Genomic DNA, 17,562 nt, shown 5'->3' with positions numbered 1-17,562 from the left:
CCACATTGTTACGTTCTTCAATCAAAGGGGTAGCTCTTACTTAATTAATACATATCAGCTAAGAAAAATATATCATCTTCTGGAGCAGAATTCTAATTCTGTGTTTTAGGATGTGATGCCACGATGTTTGTTTCTGACACGATTAGTTTTTAAGCCGTGTGATTTTTTTTTCCCGACCAAAACATAGAAAAACAAATTAAAAATAGTGCATGCATCTTTCTGAAAAACAAAGGCAAACCATTCCGACTAAATCAAGTCAGCACGGTTTGTAGCTCGACGAAACGAATAGAATTGCCTGCTTTCTGCTTGCAGCAACGTGAACTGCTGGGATTGGTTCTCTTTCTCGAACATTTCCAGAAATAATTCATTCCCTGCCGAGCATTGCTAAGAAGCGATTGAACATCCGATCGAAACCACATGATGAAATGAAATGTTTCATTGAATTATTTTGCCGTAAGTAATGCTAATACCTAAACAGATGGGGACTAGGTGAGTGAAGTGGAATTTGATTCATTTCATGTCATTAACTGCCCACTTGAAAGAGAGAAAAAGCGGTTACGAAAGTCAACTTTTTAACTGTCCCGAATGGGAAGGGAAACGGGAAAAATATGACTACTCCTTTATTATTATTAGTTTCGAGAATTTCCCATTAAATTTTTTTTTTCTTTTAGGAAATTAATTTTCCTTTTTTTGTAGGTTCCATAGGAATAATCAAGAAAGGTCCCAATACAGAAGCTTACAAGAAATTATGAAAAAATAAAGAGAAAAATCTACCCCAAAAAAAAAATAAAGGGAAAAAATGTGGAAATCTATATTCTTGCATTCTCCGCCTACCCTCTAACTATAAGTAACCCGCAATTTGGTTTCATCATAGCTCTCTTGTTTGCTTCCCCAAGCTCTTCTCGTCACCGATTTCTTCGTCCGCTCTCATCCGTGATTCATTCCTTTCTCTCAAAATGGGAATCTTCTCGGCGAAGGGAGTGGTTTACAAGGCAGTGAAGGACGTTGATCTCGGACCGAACAGCGATGAATACTATCTCCGAGCCAATGTCAAAGGTTCAGTGTCGAGCAGAACGAGTTTACTGATCTTCAGTGCCTTTTCGTAGCTAGAAACCTTTGAGTGTTTTCTCTGGTTCTTGGACATGTCCTCGAGATGTTGTGCTGAGAGAGAAAACTTGATAATAAGTAACTAGACGCCAAGAATTGATCGACGGGACATGAACCTTGTGCTGTTTTTTGTTTGCGATTTTTCTCCATTTTGGCCTTCTAAATTCAATATGAAGAACGCTAATGTTCATTTCAGCTCCAAGGATGGCGGGATTTCTCGTGAAGATATTCGTATGGTTCTTGGAGTCGAGAATATTCGGATCATTGCTATTATATTTACTGAAGAGGAATAATCTCATTCACAAGGTAAAAGCTAGCAATTTCGATCTATTCGTTTTGGTTGAGGAAAACTCTTTAGGCAAACACTTGTTAATCTTTTAATGCAATTGGCAGCTTGTCACAAATGCAGAGATGGAAGAGGCCCCTGTTTTTGTTCCGTTACATCCGCTTGAAGGTGCAATTCATATATATACATTTCCTTTCATTTTTGAGATTATTTTTCGGATGCGATAAACGTTACATCAGTCAGAGTTTTTCGTCATAGACCTGAATGAGAGAGAAGTCGTAGCGATAGAGTCGGATTCATCAGTACCTGGCCGAGTGCAACAAGCAGTTGAGTGCATTCCATTATCAGTGGAAAATTCGTGGAATGGTCCCAAGACGGGTTCTTTCGGCCGCTGGACCATAATGGATTACGCTAGAGCTTACAGCTCGAGAGAAATAACTCCCCTTATGGCAAGTTACTGGTCCATTCATAATATTCGCATTGACAATTCTTCTGCCCAATCATGTCCTACTTTCTTTCTGGAATGACAGGTTGCAGAGAAATTTATAGCGGCTGTCACCAAATCTTCAAAGACTCCGCTGCAGATGTCATTCTTTATCAACTTCGAACCTGAAGATATTCTTCGGCAAGCAGAGGAATCGACCATCCGTTACAAAAGAGGTTTGCAACTTTTTTTCATTTTTGGAGAACCATTATCTTGGCATTTTCAGAGAAAAGCCAACTGATTTTCCCAAATGATCAAACTTTTCCAGGAGAGCCGATTTCCGCTCTTGATGGAGTGCCGATTGCAGTAAAGGATGAAATAGATTGCTTGCCATACCCAACTACAGGTTAGACAATCTTTTATTATGGGACTGACTAATTATGGACAATCTTTTATTATGGGACCGTCTAATTATTTTCTCGTATCCCTCTCGTTGCTTGGTCTTCAAGTAATCTCTGTTTATTTTTTGTTTTTCTTTTGGGGGGCCAGAATCTCTGTTTCTGTTGAATCAATTCTTAATGCCACTCTTAATGCATGTCTAGGAGGTACAAAGTGGTTGCATAGATTCAGGCAATGTAAAGCAGATGCATGCTGCGTGGCACGCCTCCGGTTGTGCGGGGCCATATTGGTTGGCAAGACCAATATGCACGAGCTTGGAGCTGGAACCAGTGGGATCAACCCTCATTACGGGTATCATACTAATAAAATGGATCTCCTCCTCTTTTGCACAATTAAACCAATGTTATTGCCATCAAAAGAATTATGGGTTTGTATCGATAAACTTTTTGTGTTTCATCTTTCTTCTTCTTCTTCTTTTTTAAACAAATTCGGTTTGGTCTTTAGGACTGCGAGGAATCCTTATGATACAAGAAAGATCACGGGCGGCTCTTCTAGTGGGTCTGCTGCGGTGGTGGCTGCTGGGTTGTGCCCTGTTGCACTCGGCGTCGATGGAGGAGGTAACTCATTTTATCTTTTCGATCTTTCGAGAGGTATATTATCGAGAACAGAAATATCTTATCGCGCTTTTAAAAAAAAAAAAATGACATTTCGACCCTGGAGAATTTATTCGATTGGTAAACCCCTTGCTGTAAATCAGCTGCAATGCTGCTACATCCAAATGCTTAAGTTTGAAATAGTTACTGGGTAAATTAACTAATAATTCTAAAGTAGTCATGTTCTATGTCTAGGATCGGTTAGAATGCCTGCAGCTCTTTGTGGGGTGGTCGGTCTAAAGCCAACTTTCAGCCGCATACCTAATGATGGGTAAGAAGATGCTGTTCAGCTCTTCCAACTCTATAATCTGGTGATTCCAGCAGTGAATAAATTTTCGTTCTTTTATTTCTTGTTTTTCTTCAGCTGTCAACATTGATTTTCCATCTTTCTTTCTTTCTTTCTTTCTTTCTTTTGTGTGTGTGTCTTCCTCACTGCTCAGAGTTCTTCCTCTGAACTGGACAGTAGGGATGGTCGGAATACTGGCAGGCACCATCGAAGACGCACTCATTGTGTCTGTGATTCCTATTCAAGTTTTACATTTCATAATCATGAACTTCTAATTTATATTTGCTAGATAGAAGACTTTGTTTCGGTTAAATCCCTAATAGTTTCGTTGATCACTGTCCTCAGCTATGCAGCTATTAGTGGCAACACTGATCCGAACCCAGCTAATTCATCGGTAAAAAGATTCAACACTTTCTCCCAAAATTTGTAGGTCCAATCCTGAATTTCATGAGTTCTTTTTCATTTTCAAACAGCCAAAAATACACTATCCACTGCTGAAGTCGGCAGAGTCGATGCCGGGCATCAGATTGGCGAAGTATGGAGAGGTGATCCATCCAATATCAAAAACTCAAAATAACTTATTTATCAGACTGTTTACTATCTATACTAACAGGTTTCATGTGCGTATCCGACCAGTGGTTCAATGATTGCAGCGAAGAAATAAAAGCAAGCTGCTTCAAGGCATTAGATCGGCTTCGCGAGAATTACGGGTGGAAGGTCTTTGCAATGTCCTTGTTTTCGGAAAAAACTGATATATGTTCTGGAATCTATAAGTGAACAGAAGAACACTTCATTTATCCCATGATGCTTTGGCATTTCTCCGTTATTTATTCATTGGGTTGGGTAGGTCATGGAGGTGACGATACCTGAAATCGAGACGATGAGGCTTGCACATTACGCAACGATCGGGACTGAAAGCAGCACTTCTCTCAGCACCCATTTAAAAAATCTGTACGTTCTCGGGGAAACTGCAGACATTTCTCCTTCTCCTGGAGAAGAGATTTTTTGATAAGAAATCGGCTCGGGTGATGCAGGGATTATGCAGAGCTGGGATGGGATGCAAGGGTTGCGCTTGCTGTGTACGGTGCCTTCAGCGGCAAGGAATATATAAAAGCACAGAAGATTAGGTAACAACATAGATTTTGGGATCATGGTTGTTGTGTGCGTGTATTACTATGAATAATTCTGTTCGTGATCGAGATCTTAGGATGAATAATGTTTGCAATCTGCAGGAACCGGCAGATGCAATTCCACAACAATATATTTGCTGAGGCGGATGTCATTGTTTCTCCAATGACAGGGTATTTTTCTGATAACATGAACATTCTTTCTGAAATATGATAAAACAGGGAGTGTTGCAAGACAAGACCGGAGCTTTGCTTTAATTGGTGTGCAATCTGTTCTGACAGGGTGACTGCGTACCCGATTCTGGACGATGCCCGAGAAACTGGTGAACTCGACTATATAAATGGAGGTAAAAAAAAAGACCCAACAACTGAAAATGAATAGACACATAGCCGCATTAACTCCAAAGAATCTTAGTTCAACAAGACAATTATTAAACCGATACCGTCTTCGAGATTTCAGCTGCTCTTGTTCGGTACTCGATAGTGGGGAACTTCCTGGGATTGCCTGCAATTACAGTTCCAGTATGAGCCTATACATTGTCTATTGACTTCCTCCTATTGATCAATGTTTTTTCTTTTAAATAATAATAATAATAGTAATAATAATTTCCTATGATTATTTTGCAAGGTCGGATATGACAAAGCGGGCTTACCCATTGGGCTTCAATTAATTGGGAGGCCATGGTCTGAGGCAACTTTGATCCACATAGCATACGCCATACAGGTGATGCATAAGTCTTATTCTGATAGCTATTTTGCTCCATTGGCTGCAAGTAAAACGATGTTTGGGGAACTCTCCTTAACTCATCCCCATAACCGTGGAATCTGTTTTTTGGTCCTTCTTACAATAGTTGCTACGGATTGTGAGTCGGCCATACAAAGGCCACAAGCCTCACAACCGAACCTGCAGCTTCTTTACTTTTAGGAAGAAAATGTCTGACAAAAATTCGTGTTTGAATTTGGGTGCAGGCACTGTACGTGGGAGAGTACAAAAGGCCAGAAGTTTACTATGATCTGCTCCATTAAAAAAAAATGCAGAAAGGAAATTGAACACTTCTTTTTTGGGCTATTTTCTTCACAGTTGGGCTGTAAAATAAAGCCAATTACATGTTCTATCAATCGACTCTCTTTGCATTCTGAATGAAAAGAACATGCGTATTAGTAAAGCAAGGAAGTGAAAGGTAGATAATCACTGACCGTAAAACAAGGGATACAGAACAACGAAGTGCCTTCCTGAAATCTCAGGTTTCATGTCAGTAAATCATTCCAAGTGCCTTCATTTATATTTTACACCCAAGTATGAACCCTCCGAGTCTCATCTTCCCTCTCCAAATCTTTACTATTTTTGCCCCGACTTAAAAGCTAGAGATAAGCAGATCCAGGTATGAGGAGCTTATAGTTCTCTTTAACATATATAATGATGCTCAATGTCCCATAACAGCCAAAACATCCAAAAAAAAAAAGAACTCAAAGACTACATGGTGCCTGAATGGAATGGCACACGCTTACAATCTCTAATACTGGTGCAGGAAAACTGCAACCATATAGCTGGGAAAACAGCATGTTCAGAATGTTTTAGGAAAATAATCAGCAGCAGCCATTGGAAGACTTCCAAAAGAATCAAAATATTGCAAGAGGAGCTCATGAAGGCTGAAGAAACTTGCCAGCATATCCCTGCAGCATGACATTAGCTTCCGAGCAACGGCTTCTACAGATATTTTCTTGCAAGCGCTCGGACTTTCGTATCAAAATGAGAAGATGTAATGCGGGAACCAGGCAAATAGAGGGGATTGAGAAGAGTCTGCAAAATCAAATCCCACATTCTGATTAACGAACCATATCAGATCAAAACATTGATTAACTGACCTGAATCAGGAACCTGTGCTAAAGCCTCTAGGTTTGCAGAGTTACAAGCAATAGTTCAGAAGAAATGCATAGAACAGGACTTTACCTTTATGTAGAGCTCATGAACCTCTTGGAAGAAGCTCTTAATTCCATCGTCATTACGAGAGTCATGGAGGAGCATAAATCGTGTATGTATGGATACCAAGTTAAGGAAAAGCTAATTAATGACCAGAAAAACAAATAGAATAGCCAGCAAAACCTATGCATGAATGACTGATCAGATGTCAATAAAAACAATGGTGAGCTTGCCATAGCATTAGCCTGAATGGTATGATGGATGATGATTAACTTATTGAGCGATAGAAGGATATGGCCTGCTGTAACATAAACTGAAACCACAAGATCATTAAATCTGTCTATTGCTTTCAGAAACCTGCAATTGGGTCAGGTAAAGTATTAATGTGTAACCACAATAACAGCTGAAATCAAAAAGAAATATCATAAACAAAAATCATTATATAAAGGAAAAGGAACTCACATTGCACTCGTAGTCCAGGCAAGGTCCTGTACAATATCTTGTGCTGCATGCAGTATGAACTGATGCAAGTGTGCAGCATCTTCCCTCTGCCAGACCATCACGATTCAGCGAATGAACGCAAATAGCATTCAGCAGAAAATCATCATCACGGAGCAAGCATATTCTTAAACCATATTCCTCAAGCGAAGTGATATATCTATTTGACTACAACACTAAGTTGGGAGCTGCAATAAATTCAAAGGAAATAGCATTTCACATAATGCAGACCTCCATAAAGTAATTCAGTCTATCCCCCTCTGTCACGCCCGGACATGCTTCAATAGACACTCATTGAGAAAAGAAAGAAGGGAAGGGTCCTATTAGCATTGCGTTGCGCTCCTAGCAAATAGTAGACACAGAAGATGCAGTAACAAAGCAATGCCGAAACAACAGGAAGTCTCTGGACTTGTATGCCGGTGCCACGGTTTAATCTCGATAGAAAGCAAAGAGATGGATGGTCACAATCGCTCCATGTAATCATCAGAAGCATCCCATTGTATGTTGGAAGAAAATTCCCGACACAAGAAAAAGAAAACGCATATCATATCCATCTTGATTGAGCAAAAAGAGGAGGAAAAAGAATCTCACTTTGACAGTAGATCCGACTTCAGCTTCGTAAATAGGGATATCATTCCTGCTGACGATGATAAAACAGGCTGTCGTCGCCATTCCCTAGAATTCTTCTAAATCTTCGCACAAGCGCAACTGCAGAAGTATCAGTAAAATTTCCCCGAGTCAGACACTTAGCAGCATAAATTCAGAATTCTTATTGAGGAGACTGTCAGATTGAGGCTGAAAGTTGTCAAATGAAAACAACAGCTACGAGGATCGCGGAACCTGCCGATACATGGAACCAAGGTTTGAAATAGTCGAACCTCTATGGTTAAGGATCCATCCGAATGGCAAAAATAGCGATCCAATCTCCAATTAGTGATTAAACAGGAAGACTACATACATAGATCGGGAGGGAGGGAGGGAGTACTGTGAAAAAGTTAAAGCAGCAGCTGCTCGGAGCTTCCTTCCTCAAGTTCCTTCAGCTCACAGCCGCAGAAGAGCGCGATCGGTTGCAGAGATCCTCTCCTCACTGGGACGAAAGCGAAACATCAGACGGAGTCTCTGCCCACCAGATGACCACAGGACTCGTGGAAGACGAAGACGAAGACGATGAACCCCAGTGATGGGCCTTTCTTATGTACAGCCCATTAATCAAACAAGGGTCCAATAAAGCCCAACACCACCCATCTCGGCCCAATAACCTCAAGACCCAAACATCTCTTCATCATATACACACGCATACTAGACTAGGTAGTTTGCCCGTGCATGCACGTATTATTGCCTTATTACTCCTGCACTTTGCTGTGCTTGTATAATTGTATATCAGTTTAATTAAATCATAATACCAGTATTCTATCCCGTGCGTTACACAAGTTCATTATTATATACATTTTATCATTTTTATGTGAATTATTGATCACATTTTAACAACATTATTTCTTATTGATAAAAATAAATGATTAATTTGTTCATATTTTTGCAAACCAAAATTGCTTTTAAATCATTTAATTAATAACTTATTATGTTGATAATTTGAATAATATTAGTCTAAATTTGTTATACTTATGAAATTATGCATTGTCATTTATATATAAAAAAAATTAGTTGAATATTATATATATTAATCTACATATTAGATTGAATTCTATCTAAAAAGTGATTTATCCATTTATCATATCTTAATTATTAATTTTTTTTAGATTATATTAGTTTGAAAATTTAAATTTGTCATATTTATAATATTATGCATTCTTATTTGTATTAAAAATATTAGATGAAATATATATGTATATATATTAATTTATGTATTGGATTGGATTCTATTCAGAAAGCGATTTTTGCATTTATTATCACTTCTTGATTAACAATTTTATAGGTTAGATTAGTTTGCAAGAGTCTGCTCTTATATATATTAAATAGTGTATTCTACTATATATAAAGAGTACATATATACGAATTCGATAATCAAAATATGATTTTGCAATTATAACAATAATGGAAACAAATAAACAACTTTTTGTAATTTTTTTTCAATTTTTGAAATAATATAAGAAATTTTTACAAAATTATTAGCAGATGAAGCAAATTGACAATTCTAATCCTATTAACTATAACCTCATCAAATGTTTGCGGATGTTAATTTTACTTATATAATATAGAATATAGATTTGGTAAATTTAACTCGCAATAATAACGGCCATATTAATAATGGAAAATATTTTTTTGGTAATAATGGATAATATTAGAAGAAGCCGCGATCTCAATAAGTTAAAGAAGACTAGACAAAAATTCTTTTACAAAAAATAAAACTGGAAGAAAAAAGGAAGGCGAAGAAATCAATGTGTTCTTTTTTATTATTATTAATTTTGTATTTTGATGAGAAAGGATAATGATGAGCTCGAGCACAAAAATGAAAAATGCATATATTTGGAACGTAATACTCGATCACTTGACTGTGTAACACCCGATCAGAATGTTTAAAAATGAAAAACTGACCCCACAACATGTCAATATACTCTACCTATAAATATTTTGATTGGTTGTTACTCATTTAAGATAAATAAATAATACTCAATGAATAGTTTCTACAAAAATGGTATCAAGACCAATTGTATCCTTTTATTTTTTCATGAAATAAATAATATAGTTCTTTTAATTTTAATTTTGTCTAGTAAAACAAAGCTAAAAAGATGATAAAAAATTAATAGAAATTGCATGAGTATGAAAAACTTTGTACTCTCCCTTGCTATGCTTAAAAAAAAAGGTAAAAGAAGATGAAAGTTAGAATAACTTAAAAATTCCATCCAAAATATTAAATTTGAAAGAAATTGTGAGAGTATCAAAAAACTTTCGTACTCTGTCTCATAATGCTGGATAAGATACCAGTTAAAAATAACATAACATTGAAATATATTAGGAGAGTATGAAAGTACTATTCCTCACAATAAATAAATAAATAAAACTGCAAGTTTATATTGTTTAGATGTATCAAAAGAAGAGTAAAGATCCATGGCCTCTACTGTAAACTGGGGGAAAAAAAAAAAAGAACTTGTTTTCATTGTGGTATTTGACTGACTAACCCGAACTTCATGTGGTCATCTCCTCGTTTGCTGCAATTATCCAAATGAATTTTACCAAGGTAAGGAGTAAAGATAGGATTTCTACGTATTACTGAACTACTTGGAAGACTGACTGGGTGGTATGATCGGGTAAGATATCAAATGGCCTCTATCTAGGTTCACCCGACACAAGCCAAAAAAGAAAAAACGATCCGACTTAACTGTGAATATTAAACGAAGGAAATTCTGTTGAATTTTATTCAACGATGTGTCCCGACATATGTATTAATTGTTATGTATTATGGATTATCCTAATTGTAGGTTCGATTAAGTTATCTAATAAAGTTTGAGATAGTGGACCTTAATAATAACTCAATAAAATATGGGAATTAATGTGCAAATACCGCAATGTAATCTATGGTTCTATGATGAACTGAATTAGAAATTATATCACCTCGGCCATTTAGATGCAATTGAGGGGTTATGGTCCCCGAGTCGTACGTTAAAAGGTCGTCTCCTAAGGTCCCATTACCCACAGACTAACACAGCCTCTATGTATTGACTTGGAAGACCACATGCTCGTCTTTGCTCACGGTCTATGCACTATGAATTCATGTACGCTTTCCATTCGATATTTTTTCAATGGTATGTATGATTTTAGGGATTCGGGAATTATGGTATTCTAACAATTGGTATCAGAGCCACGCATGTTTGAATTTTTTAGAATTAGGATTTGCGGTTTTGGATTAAAGTTGATTGATGAAATTAGGATTTAATTACTGTTGTTTTGTGATTAATTTATGTGATTAAGGCTTAATCAATTCGGAATAAGGGTGATTAAGGGCAATAAGGGTTGAATTAGGGTTTTCTTGGGCGCAGGGAGGCCATAGCCAGCCCTAGGGCTGCCAGAGGAGGCGGCCAACCTCCACCCGAGTCGGTAGGCCGACGCAATTGGAGGCAAGCGGACCCAAACCAGACCTGTGCGTAGCCCGCAACCTTATTTCTGTGACTTGTGATAGCTGCCTCAAACATGGCTGCGTGATCGCTGTCAAGCAAGGGTCGCGGCTGTACTCGGGAATCACTGGTGTCAATGCTTCGACCTCACCGGGTCGGGATCAAGTTAAGATGGAGTTGAGGTCACGGCTGGGTCTCTCTGACCCCAGTTCGCTGTCTATATTTTTTTGTTGGCTAGAGGAGCCATATCCTAGAAGAGTGCTAAGCAGATGCTTATAGCCATCTTCACTATAGAGGTAGTATTCATAGCCTACTATGAGGCATTCAATCAAGGAATATGACTGCGAAATTTTGTCATTGGACTGAGAATAGTGGATAACAATGAAAGACCACTAAAGTTATTTAGTGACAGTAGGTCCACAGTCTTATTTTCCAACAACAATAGGAGTTCTTTGAGGTCCAAGCACATCCACATTAAGTTCCTAGTTGTTAAAGAAATAATATAGAGTGGTCGATTGTCTTTAGAGCATATCGGTACAACTTCCATGCTTGCGGATCCACTCATCAAAGCTTTAACACCCTCGGTCTTTCATAAGCATGTTGCTCATTTGGGTGTTATGTCTCGTGAGGATGCTATGGTCTAGTGGGAGGTTGTATTTTGATTATAGTATTACATTATGAATATTTCCTACAAAATAAAGTTTATACATATTACAATTTACAATTTATTACACTCTGGATTAATTTTGTTTGTTCTCAATAAGGATTACAGTGGATTGGTTGGAAATAGGCATGTTCAAATCACATTGCATATAATTTCCATGTTGCACACCTATATTTGATCTATGTCGTGAGATGTATTGATACATGTGATCATTGATGGGTCTAGTCACAATATATATGTGGCGAAAATTGCTTTGGTCCAATATTGATATGTTCAATGGACCGGATTGTTCGAGATGTTTGTAAGGATAATAATTAAAGAGCACTCATAAGGTTAATTACAATACATAACTCTTTGGAGAAATTATATGTCGGCCCAAGTGAAAGATTCTTGAATTTTATTCAATGACATGGCCCAGCGTAATTGTTATATATTATGGGTTATCCTAATTGGAGGCCCGATTAAGTGATCTAATAAAGTTTGAGATAATGGGTCTTAATAATGTATCGGTAAAATATGAGAATTAATGTGCAAATACTGCAATGTAATTTTTGATTCTATGATGGGTTAAATTATAAATTACATAACCTCAAGCACTTGAATGCAACTGAAGGATTATGGTTCTTGAATTATACGTTAAAAGATAGTCTTCTAAGGCCCCATTACTCACCAGACTAACACAGCTTCTGCAGAATGACTTGGAAAACCACATACCCATCTTTGCTCACAATCTATGCGCTATGAATTCAAGCACCCTTCCGATTCAATATTTCCTCCACGTGTTTAGCATGTGTGATCTTGGGGATTCGGGAATTATGGTATTCTAACAAATTCCCGTTAGAATTTAAATTTAGATAGGCACTTTTCCTCTTGTATGAATCTATGGATGTTCTAAAGAGAACTCCCCAAGGTCACCCTAGAAATCGCTACAACATTACTTTGCATGTTCTTGAGTAGGAACAAATAAATGCTATATATATTTTATTAAGAAAAAGGATTTAAGAAGAATCAAACTGTCATGTCTATGAAGGTATCGACAATCGATTTTTTTTTTTTTTGCTTGCTTATTCAACCCAATTAATGTCCAAGTGTTTGAGTTGGGAGAGCCACTTCTGTGTGTCCTGGGAAATATACGGCCTAGAGGGCGACTTATCCTCATTCTCTGCGTCTTTCGGCGCCACAGACTCTATCCTCCTGTCCCGTGCCATCCCGGACTGTCTGTTCGGGTGCCTTACTTTAAGGGATAATAGTCGTGATACCTCGTGGAGCCCTCCCCATTTCTCCAGGGCCCGCGCAATGTCGTATCTTCCTGTGCAACAAAACATTACGATATTCAAATGAGATGAGGATGCCGGCTTTGATAAAATAATAATAATAATAAAGTTTCTCTTCGGGAAATATCTTGAGCAGGATTATAAGGCGTTGGTCCGCAAGACATCTGAAAGTACTGATGAAGTGATAAGTCATGAGACTCGATCCATCGAGTTTGATCAACTTCCCTCGACTTGTTTCAATGAAGGAAAGACTAGCAGTATCACTTTCACTAATCTAGGGCAATGAGTTGAGTACTGATCATCTCATACCTGCACGCTCGAAAGATTTTCTGCTCGGCATATAAGAGGGGTCCATGCCCCAGCTTCTCTGGAACCTATGTATCTGTTCATAATTAAGCAGGAAAAGAGGTTCAGCATGTATACAATAAAACATGAAGGATGAGAAGCAGTTATTTTTGCATTGATATACCTCTTCCTCGAGATTTTCGAGGTTGTCCCAGTAACCCTTGGGTTTGCGATGCTTGTAAGCAAGGGAGAGATTGAACATTGATGCAATTCTCCGAAACCCACCCATTCTGGTGATGGCCTTCTCAATGTCGACCCTTCCGTGTAGACGGAGTTGCTTCCTCATGGGCATGAATCCTTCCTGCCCGTGTTCTGATATGAACTTCAAGAGCTCGGCCTTGAGGACATCCATATCTCTCTGCAGTCCAGGGACCCTTGGCCTTTGACTCACCAAGCTGTGACTATGACTATTCAAGTCAGAAGTCTGCTGGGTGGCTGTACTCGAAGTTGTATCTCCAGCAATGGCAGATGGAGATATTTCTCCGCCCGGATCATATCGATCCTCTTCACTCATGTCCGAGTCTGATGCACCTCTTTTCTCGATGTAATCCCGAATGGCACATAGGTTGGAAGGGAGATCCTCGTATATAACCTACTGAGTTGAACACGTAAACAATTTAGCAGTTTCTCAGGCGCAGAGGAAGTTCGACGTGTTGAACCACTGAAAGAGCCAAGCCAAGAGAAAGAGAGTTGGAACCTCTTCCATTATAGCTTCGGATAGAAAAGAATCCTTGTGCATTTTAGACTCGACAGTGTACTTCAACAGAGTGTGGTGACTTCCTAGTTGCTCTAGAATCCATTTCCCTTGGAATGAGTCGAAGTCACCCTCGACCTGCTCAAAGCTGATCTCTTGTTCAAGCTGCTCACACAAGTCCAGAACCACGCGGGCATGAAGTACCATGTAGAGCAGACCTTTACATCCTTCCTGAATAACCGCACAAAGTGAGAGGCATAAAGAAAACTAGCATTTACAAAGCCTAGCCGAACCTCTGTCTCTCCCTATACCTGAAGAATGCGGACTCTGTTGTTTTCCCTCGATAGGATCTTGCTGATGGCCAAATTGGGAACTATCCTGCAATAACCAACTCATGAGAAGGCGATACAGGTTCCCTCAATCAAAAGAACATAGCCTGCAGAAGTTTGCAACATGAATGCTTTCTGAAAGTCGGGGAAACATTACGTACTCGGGGAGACTTTCATAGGCAGTCAAAACGCTCCAAACTTCGCGAACTGGGGCTTTCACGGTTATGCTAGCAATCACGCAGCGATGAACCCCTCCATTTTCCTTCAGCCCGTGAAAATAAGTCATCAGAATAAGCTGGTGTATAGTTCCCCTTTAGTTGCTATCAATTAAAGATGGATTAGTTACCAACAAGCCATCCAGCCTACGGAGATGAACCTCATCCACTATGCAAGGCTTATTGAGCCGGCAGACCTTCCCAAACACGCCCCAGTTATTGTTCACTTCAGCTAGTGGCGGAGACAAAGGGCTGGTGGCACTGGCACTACTAGAGCTCAAAACACCATCTTTAATATTGTCTATGGCGATTGAGGTGACCCCAGTGATCGATTTTTTACTCTGGGAGTTCACCATCATTTTGAGTTTCTGGGTCCCTTCAAAGTTCCTCTCGGCTCGAAATGCCAGGGCTTGAAGGTTGACAGGGAGATCCGATCTGATAATTCTCTCAAGAAAGATGGCTGGGAAGTTAAACCGTGGAATCACACTCACCTCATAAGATAACCACGTTGTTGAAGACCTGAGAACACGTAAACAATGAGACTTGAGAAAGCTGAAAGGTGAAGTTTGAAAGCGGCGATCATGTTTTCCATCAACGTGTAAAGAGCAAAACCGAGAGATTGAACCTTGTCCCCATTTTTAAGGACCATTTTCCTTCGAACTTCTTGAAGTCGCCGTCAACCATGGAAAAGTGGAGATCACGCTCATTAGCCTGAAACAGGAATATAATTTGCCCGGCCAGTCACAAAAACTATAGGATGGGTGCACAGTTACAACAGTCACACCAAGAAATCACAAAAGAGGAGGGAAATTCAGTAACTATGTCCTTGAGATCGTATTTACATAATAAGAAAATGGGAAGATCTACGTCACACTAGTTACACTACTGAAGATCTCATCTATAAACAGCTGGCCGAATCTTAACATCAGAGCAGTTTCCATTCCTTTGATCAGCAAGAGCAGTTTTCTTTCCTAATTAAGCAGAATGAAACAATAGCATAGGGGGACAAGAAGCTCGGTAATCTGACACTCGAACAAGAGAAGCTTAACTGAAGAGTCTCATTTTACGAGAAAGATTTACTCCAAAACATCCACGAATGTCCTTTTTCTTTTTCTTTTTTTCTTTTTTTTTTTTTCCGGTGGCTCCACGAATGTCCTTTCTAATTCTACACAAATTCACTAAATAAACAGAATTCCTAGTTGCAGTTGCTAATACTATTGAGTGTGAATGAGCAGTGCGTGCGTGACGAATGAAGATACTCACTGACTTGGGAATTTCCTGGAGATCAAGGACGACGCGAGCTTCGATGTGCCAATACAGAGCTTGCTGCTGGCCTCTCTGCTCGAGCCATATCCGCCCGGGATGAGGGCAGGGAATCCTCCCACTGAGCAGAGAACGTAACAGAAGAGAAGGCGTCAAATCAATCAAGCTGAATCAATAAGTGATCTATCATCTATCTTCAGGAAAATGTAGCGTCTAGTGCTAGAGCCTAAACGGTATCAGGACGGGGACTTGATAATTCTTCTCATCGGATAAAGCTACTCAGAAAACCCCACAACACGGAATGGGGAACTTACTTTCTCATCAGAAATATGAATATATGTCCATCTTATATCAATCACACCCTATCTAAATCTAACATATATATATATATATATATATATACTCAACCGAATGACTCTCGAGTACGGCAGGCGAACCTGCAGACGAGATTGGGGATGAAGTCGGCGAGGTGCTCGTAGTCGGTGAGAGCATTCCAGACGGATTCTACATCGGCGTTCACAAGGATTTCGGCTTTGATCTTCCTTTCCCTCCACGAAATGACTTCCACTTCACAGTGCACCTTCCTTCCTAATTCGGGGGGCTGCTGCAACTGCAACTGGCTCTCCCCAGCAAACCCGCCTTCTGCTGGCCTCCTGACTGTGCTGCTGCCGTTTGCATTGCTGCTGCTGTTAGGAGCAGCGGACCCTGCAGGTCTGCAAATGGAGGGAGTAGTAGAGACGACGGTGTAATGTGGGTAGGTGAGGGCGAGTGAGCTTGAAGATGATCTTCTTCTGGGAATGGGACGGGGGTTGAGGGAGAACTGGTAGTAGTGGTGGGAGAGAGGCTCAAGGTTGAAGGTTGAAGCTGATCTGAAGCTGCTGCTGATCATATTCATGGGATTGGAATTGGATGATGGCATCAGTTCAGTGCGTTCGGAGAGTAAAAGAAACACAGTAGCAGTAGAAAGAAGAGTGAAGTTTCAGTTTGGACCGTTTAAATGAATGGGGAGCTGTGGGTGGGTCTGTCTGGGATCCTCGTTGTTTCGGGGCAGAGCAGTGGAACGAACGGGTGGCTGACAGTTCACTTCGCGTCCGGGGCAGACGGATATTTCTGTCATTTCACCACCAAAGATTATGGCTGGGAAAATTGGGATTTTCTTTTTTCTTTTTTTTTCTCGTCGGGTCTCACTCGATTTTGTACTAGATTTTTCCTAGTCAAAATCATACGAAATATCCTAAATTTGTCTATCGACTAAGACTGAATTTCTTTCCATTGATTGATGATTGATTGATTGAATCATCATATAGGCTTGTCAGCCAATGATAATTTTGTTTTTTCTTCGACGTGCACTATAATATCTGAAAATTTAAAAAATCTCGATTAATTTAGTTCGAACCGAATTTATCCAATAAGAGATAAAACTCTCTCAACTTGAACCGAGTTTGTCCAATAAGAAATAAAACTCTCTCAACGTGAATTTTCTCTCAATTCATAAAACTCAAACTCAAAATCAAAATTTTATTTTAGAAAAATAAGTACCGAAATGTATAAATCAAGCCAACATTGATATTTTTAGTTAGTGCATGCAAACCTCACCCCTTCTCAAGAAAATTGAAGCTCATCAAATTTAACTATTTGAAAAATAGTAAATAAAGTAGTACAATGAGAAAATAATTCTGATAACAATTTCACAATGGATTTATTATGACAATATTACAAAGGCATTACGATCAACAATTTTTCATAAACTAATACGTGTATATATATATATATATATATTGTTTTAGTATAATTACTATTATCAAGCTAAATTTCGACTAGGGATGGCAGTGGGTTTATATAAACGGGTATCTCCCGTCCCAAATCCTAATTGGTGCTTGATAAGTTTTAGCTTTTCTGTTATGGAAAGAGTTTAGAGATTTGAGCTCAAAACTCTGTAAGGTTTGGAAATGATTTAGGATTTTAGCTCAAAACCCATTCCAAATTCATTAGCTTAAATTTATTAAA

General features: G+C 39.0%; 3 protein-coding genes across 5 annotated transcripts; 1 reads left to right on the top strand and 2 right to left on the bottom strand.

Moving 5' to 3' along the window:
- Nucleotides 1-870: 870 nt before the first annotated feature.
- Nucleotides 871-5,745, top strand: LOC116211694 (fatty acid amide hydrolase-like). Of its 2 annotated transcripts, XM_031546171.1 has the most exons (20): nt 872-1,056; nt 1,304-1,413; nt 1,501-1,561; nt 1,652-1,842; nt 1,924-2,053; nt 2,146-2,223; nt 2,420-2,567; nt 2,721-2,833; nt 3,065-3,140; nt 3,310-3,381; nt 3,501-3,549; nt 3,629-3,700; nt 3,792-3,872; nt 4,003-4,106; nt 4,190-4,282; nt 4,388-4,456; nt 4,565-4,629; nt 4,743-4,804; nt 4,911-5,006; nt 5,252-5,745. In XM_031546171.1, the coding sequence occupies exons 1-20, from the start codon at nt 957-959 to the stop codon at nt 5,306-5,308; spliced, it is 1,827 nt and encodes a 608-aa protein (XP_031402031.1). In that variant the 5' UTR covers nt 872-956; the 3' UTR covers nt 5,309-5,745. The 2 variants fall into 2 exon arrangements, with proteins under 2 accessions (XP_031402032.1, XP_031402031.1); XM_031546172.1 differs by lacking the exon at nt 3,310-3,381 and having other exon boundaries at nt 871-1,056.
- Nucleotides 5,666-7,848, bottom strand: LOC116211696 (transport protein particle 20 kDa subunit). Of its 2 annotated transcripts, none has more exons than XM_031546173.1 (6): nt 7,687-7,848; nt 7,293-7,409; nt 6,666-6,751; nt 6,499-6,560; nt 6,234-6,319; nt 5,666-6,083 (listed from the first exon to the last, which is right to left on the bottom strand). In XM_031546173.1, the coding sequence occupies exons 2-6, from the start codon at nt 7,371-7,373 to the stop codon at nt 5,991-5,993; spliced, it is 408 nt and encodes a 135-aa protein (XP_031402033.1). In that variant the 5' UTR covers nt 7,374-7,409; nt 7,687-7,848; the 3' UTR covers nt 5,666-5,990. The 2 variants fall into 2 exon arrangements, with proteins under 2 accessions (XP_031402033.1, XP_031402034.1); XM_031546174.1 differs by having other exon boundaries at nt 7,660-7,846.
- A 4,536-nt stretch (nt 7,849-12,384) lies between these two features.
- On the bottom strand, nt 12,385-16,580 carry LOC116212397. The gene is made up of 10 exons (XM_031546989.1): nt 15,993-16,580; nt 15,556-15,676; nt 14,918-15,003; nt 14,424-14,811; nt 14,239-14,339; nt 14,060-14,126; nt 13,752-13,979; nt 13,179-13,646; nt 13,019-13,091; nt 12,385-12,744 (listed from the first exon to the last, which is right to left on the bottom strand). Exons 1-10 carry the CDS (start codon nt 16,472-16,474, stop codon nt 12,500-12,502), a joined length of 2,259 nt encoding a protein of 752 aa, XP_031402849.1. The 5' UTR covers nt 16,475-16,580; the 3' UTR covers nt 12,385-12,499.
- Between the last annotated feature and the right edge of the window lie 982 nt (nt 16,581-17,562).

Source organism: Punica granatum, chromosome 6, assembly GCF_007655135.1.
Source record: "Punica granatum isolate Tunisia-2019 chromosome 6, ASM765513v2, whole genome shotgun sequence".
Lineage (NCBI taxonomy): Eukaryota > Viridiplantae > Streptophyta > Magnoliopsida > Myrtales > Lythraceae > Punica > Punica granatum.
The sequence above is the reverse complement of the archived record's forward strand: the minus strand, read 5'-3'. Positions and strand labels throughout refer to the sequence as shown.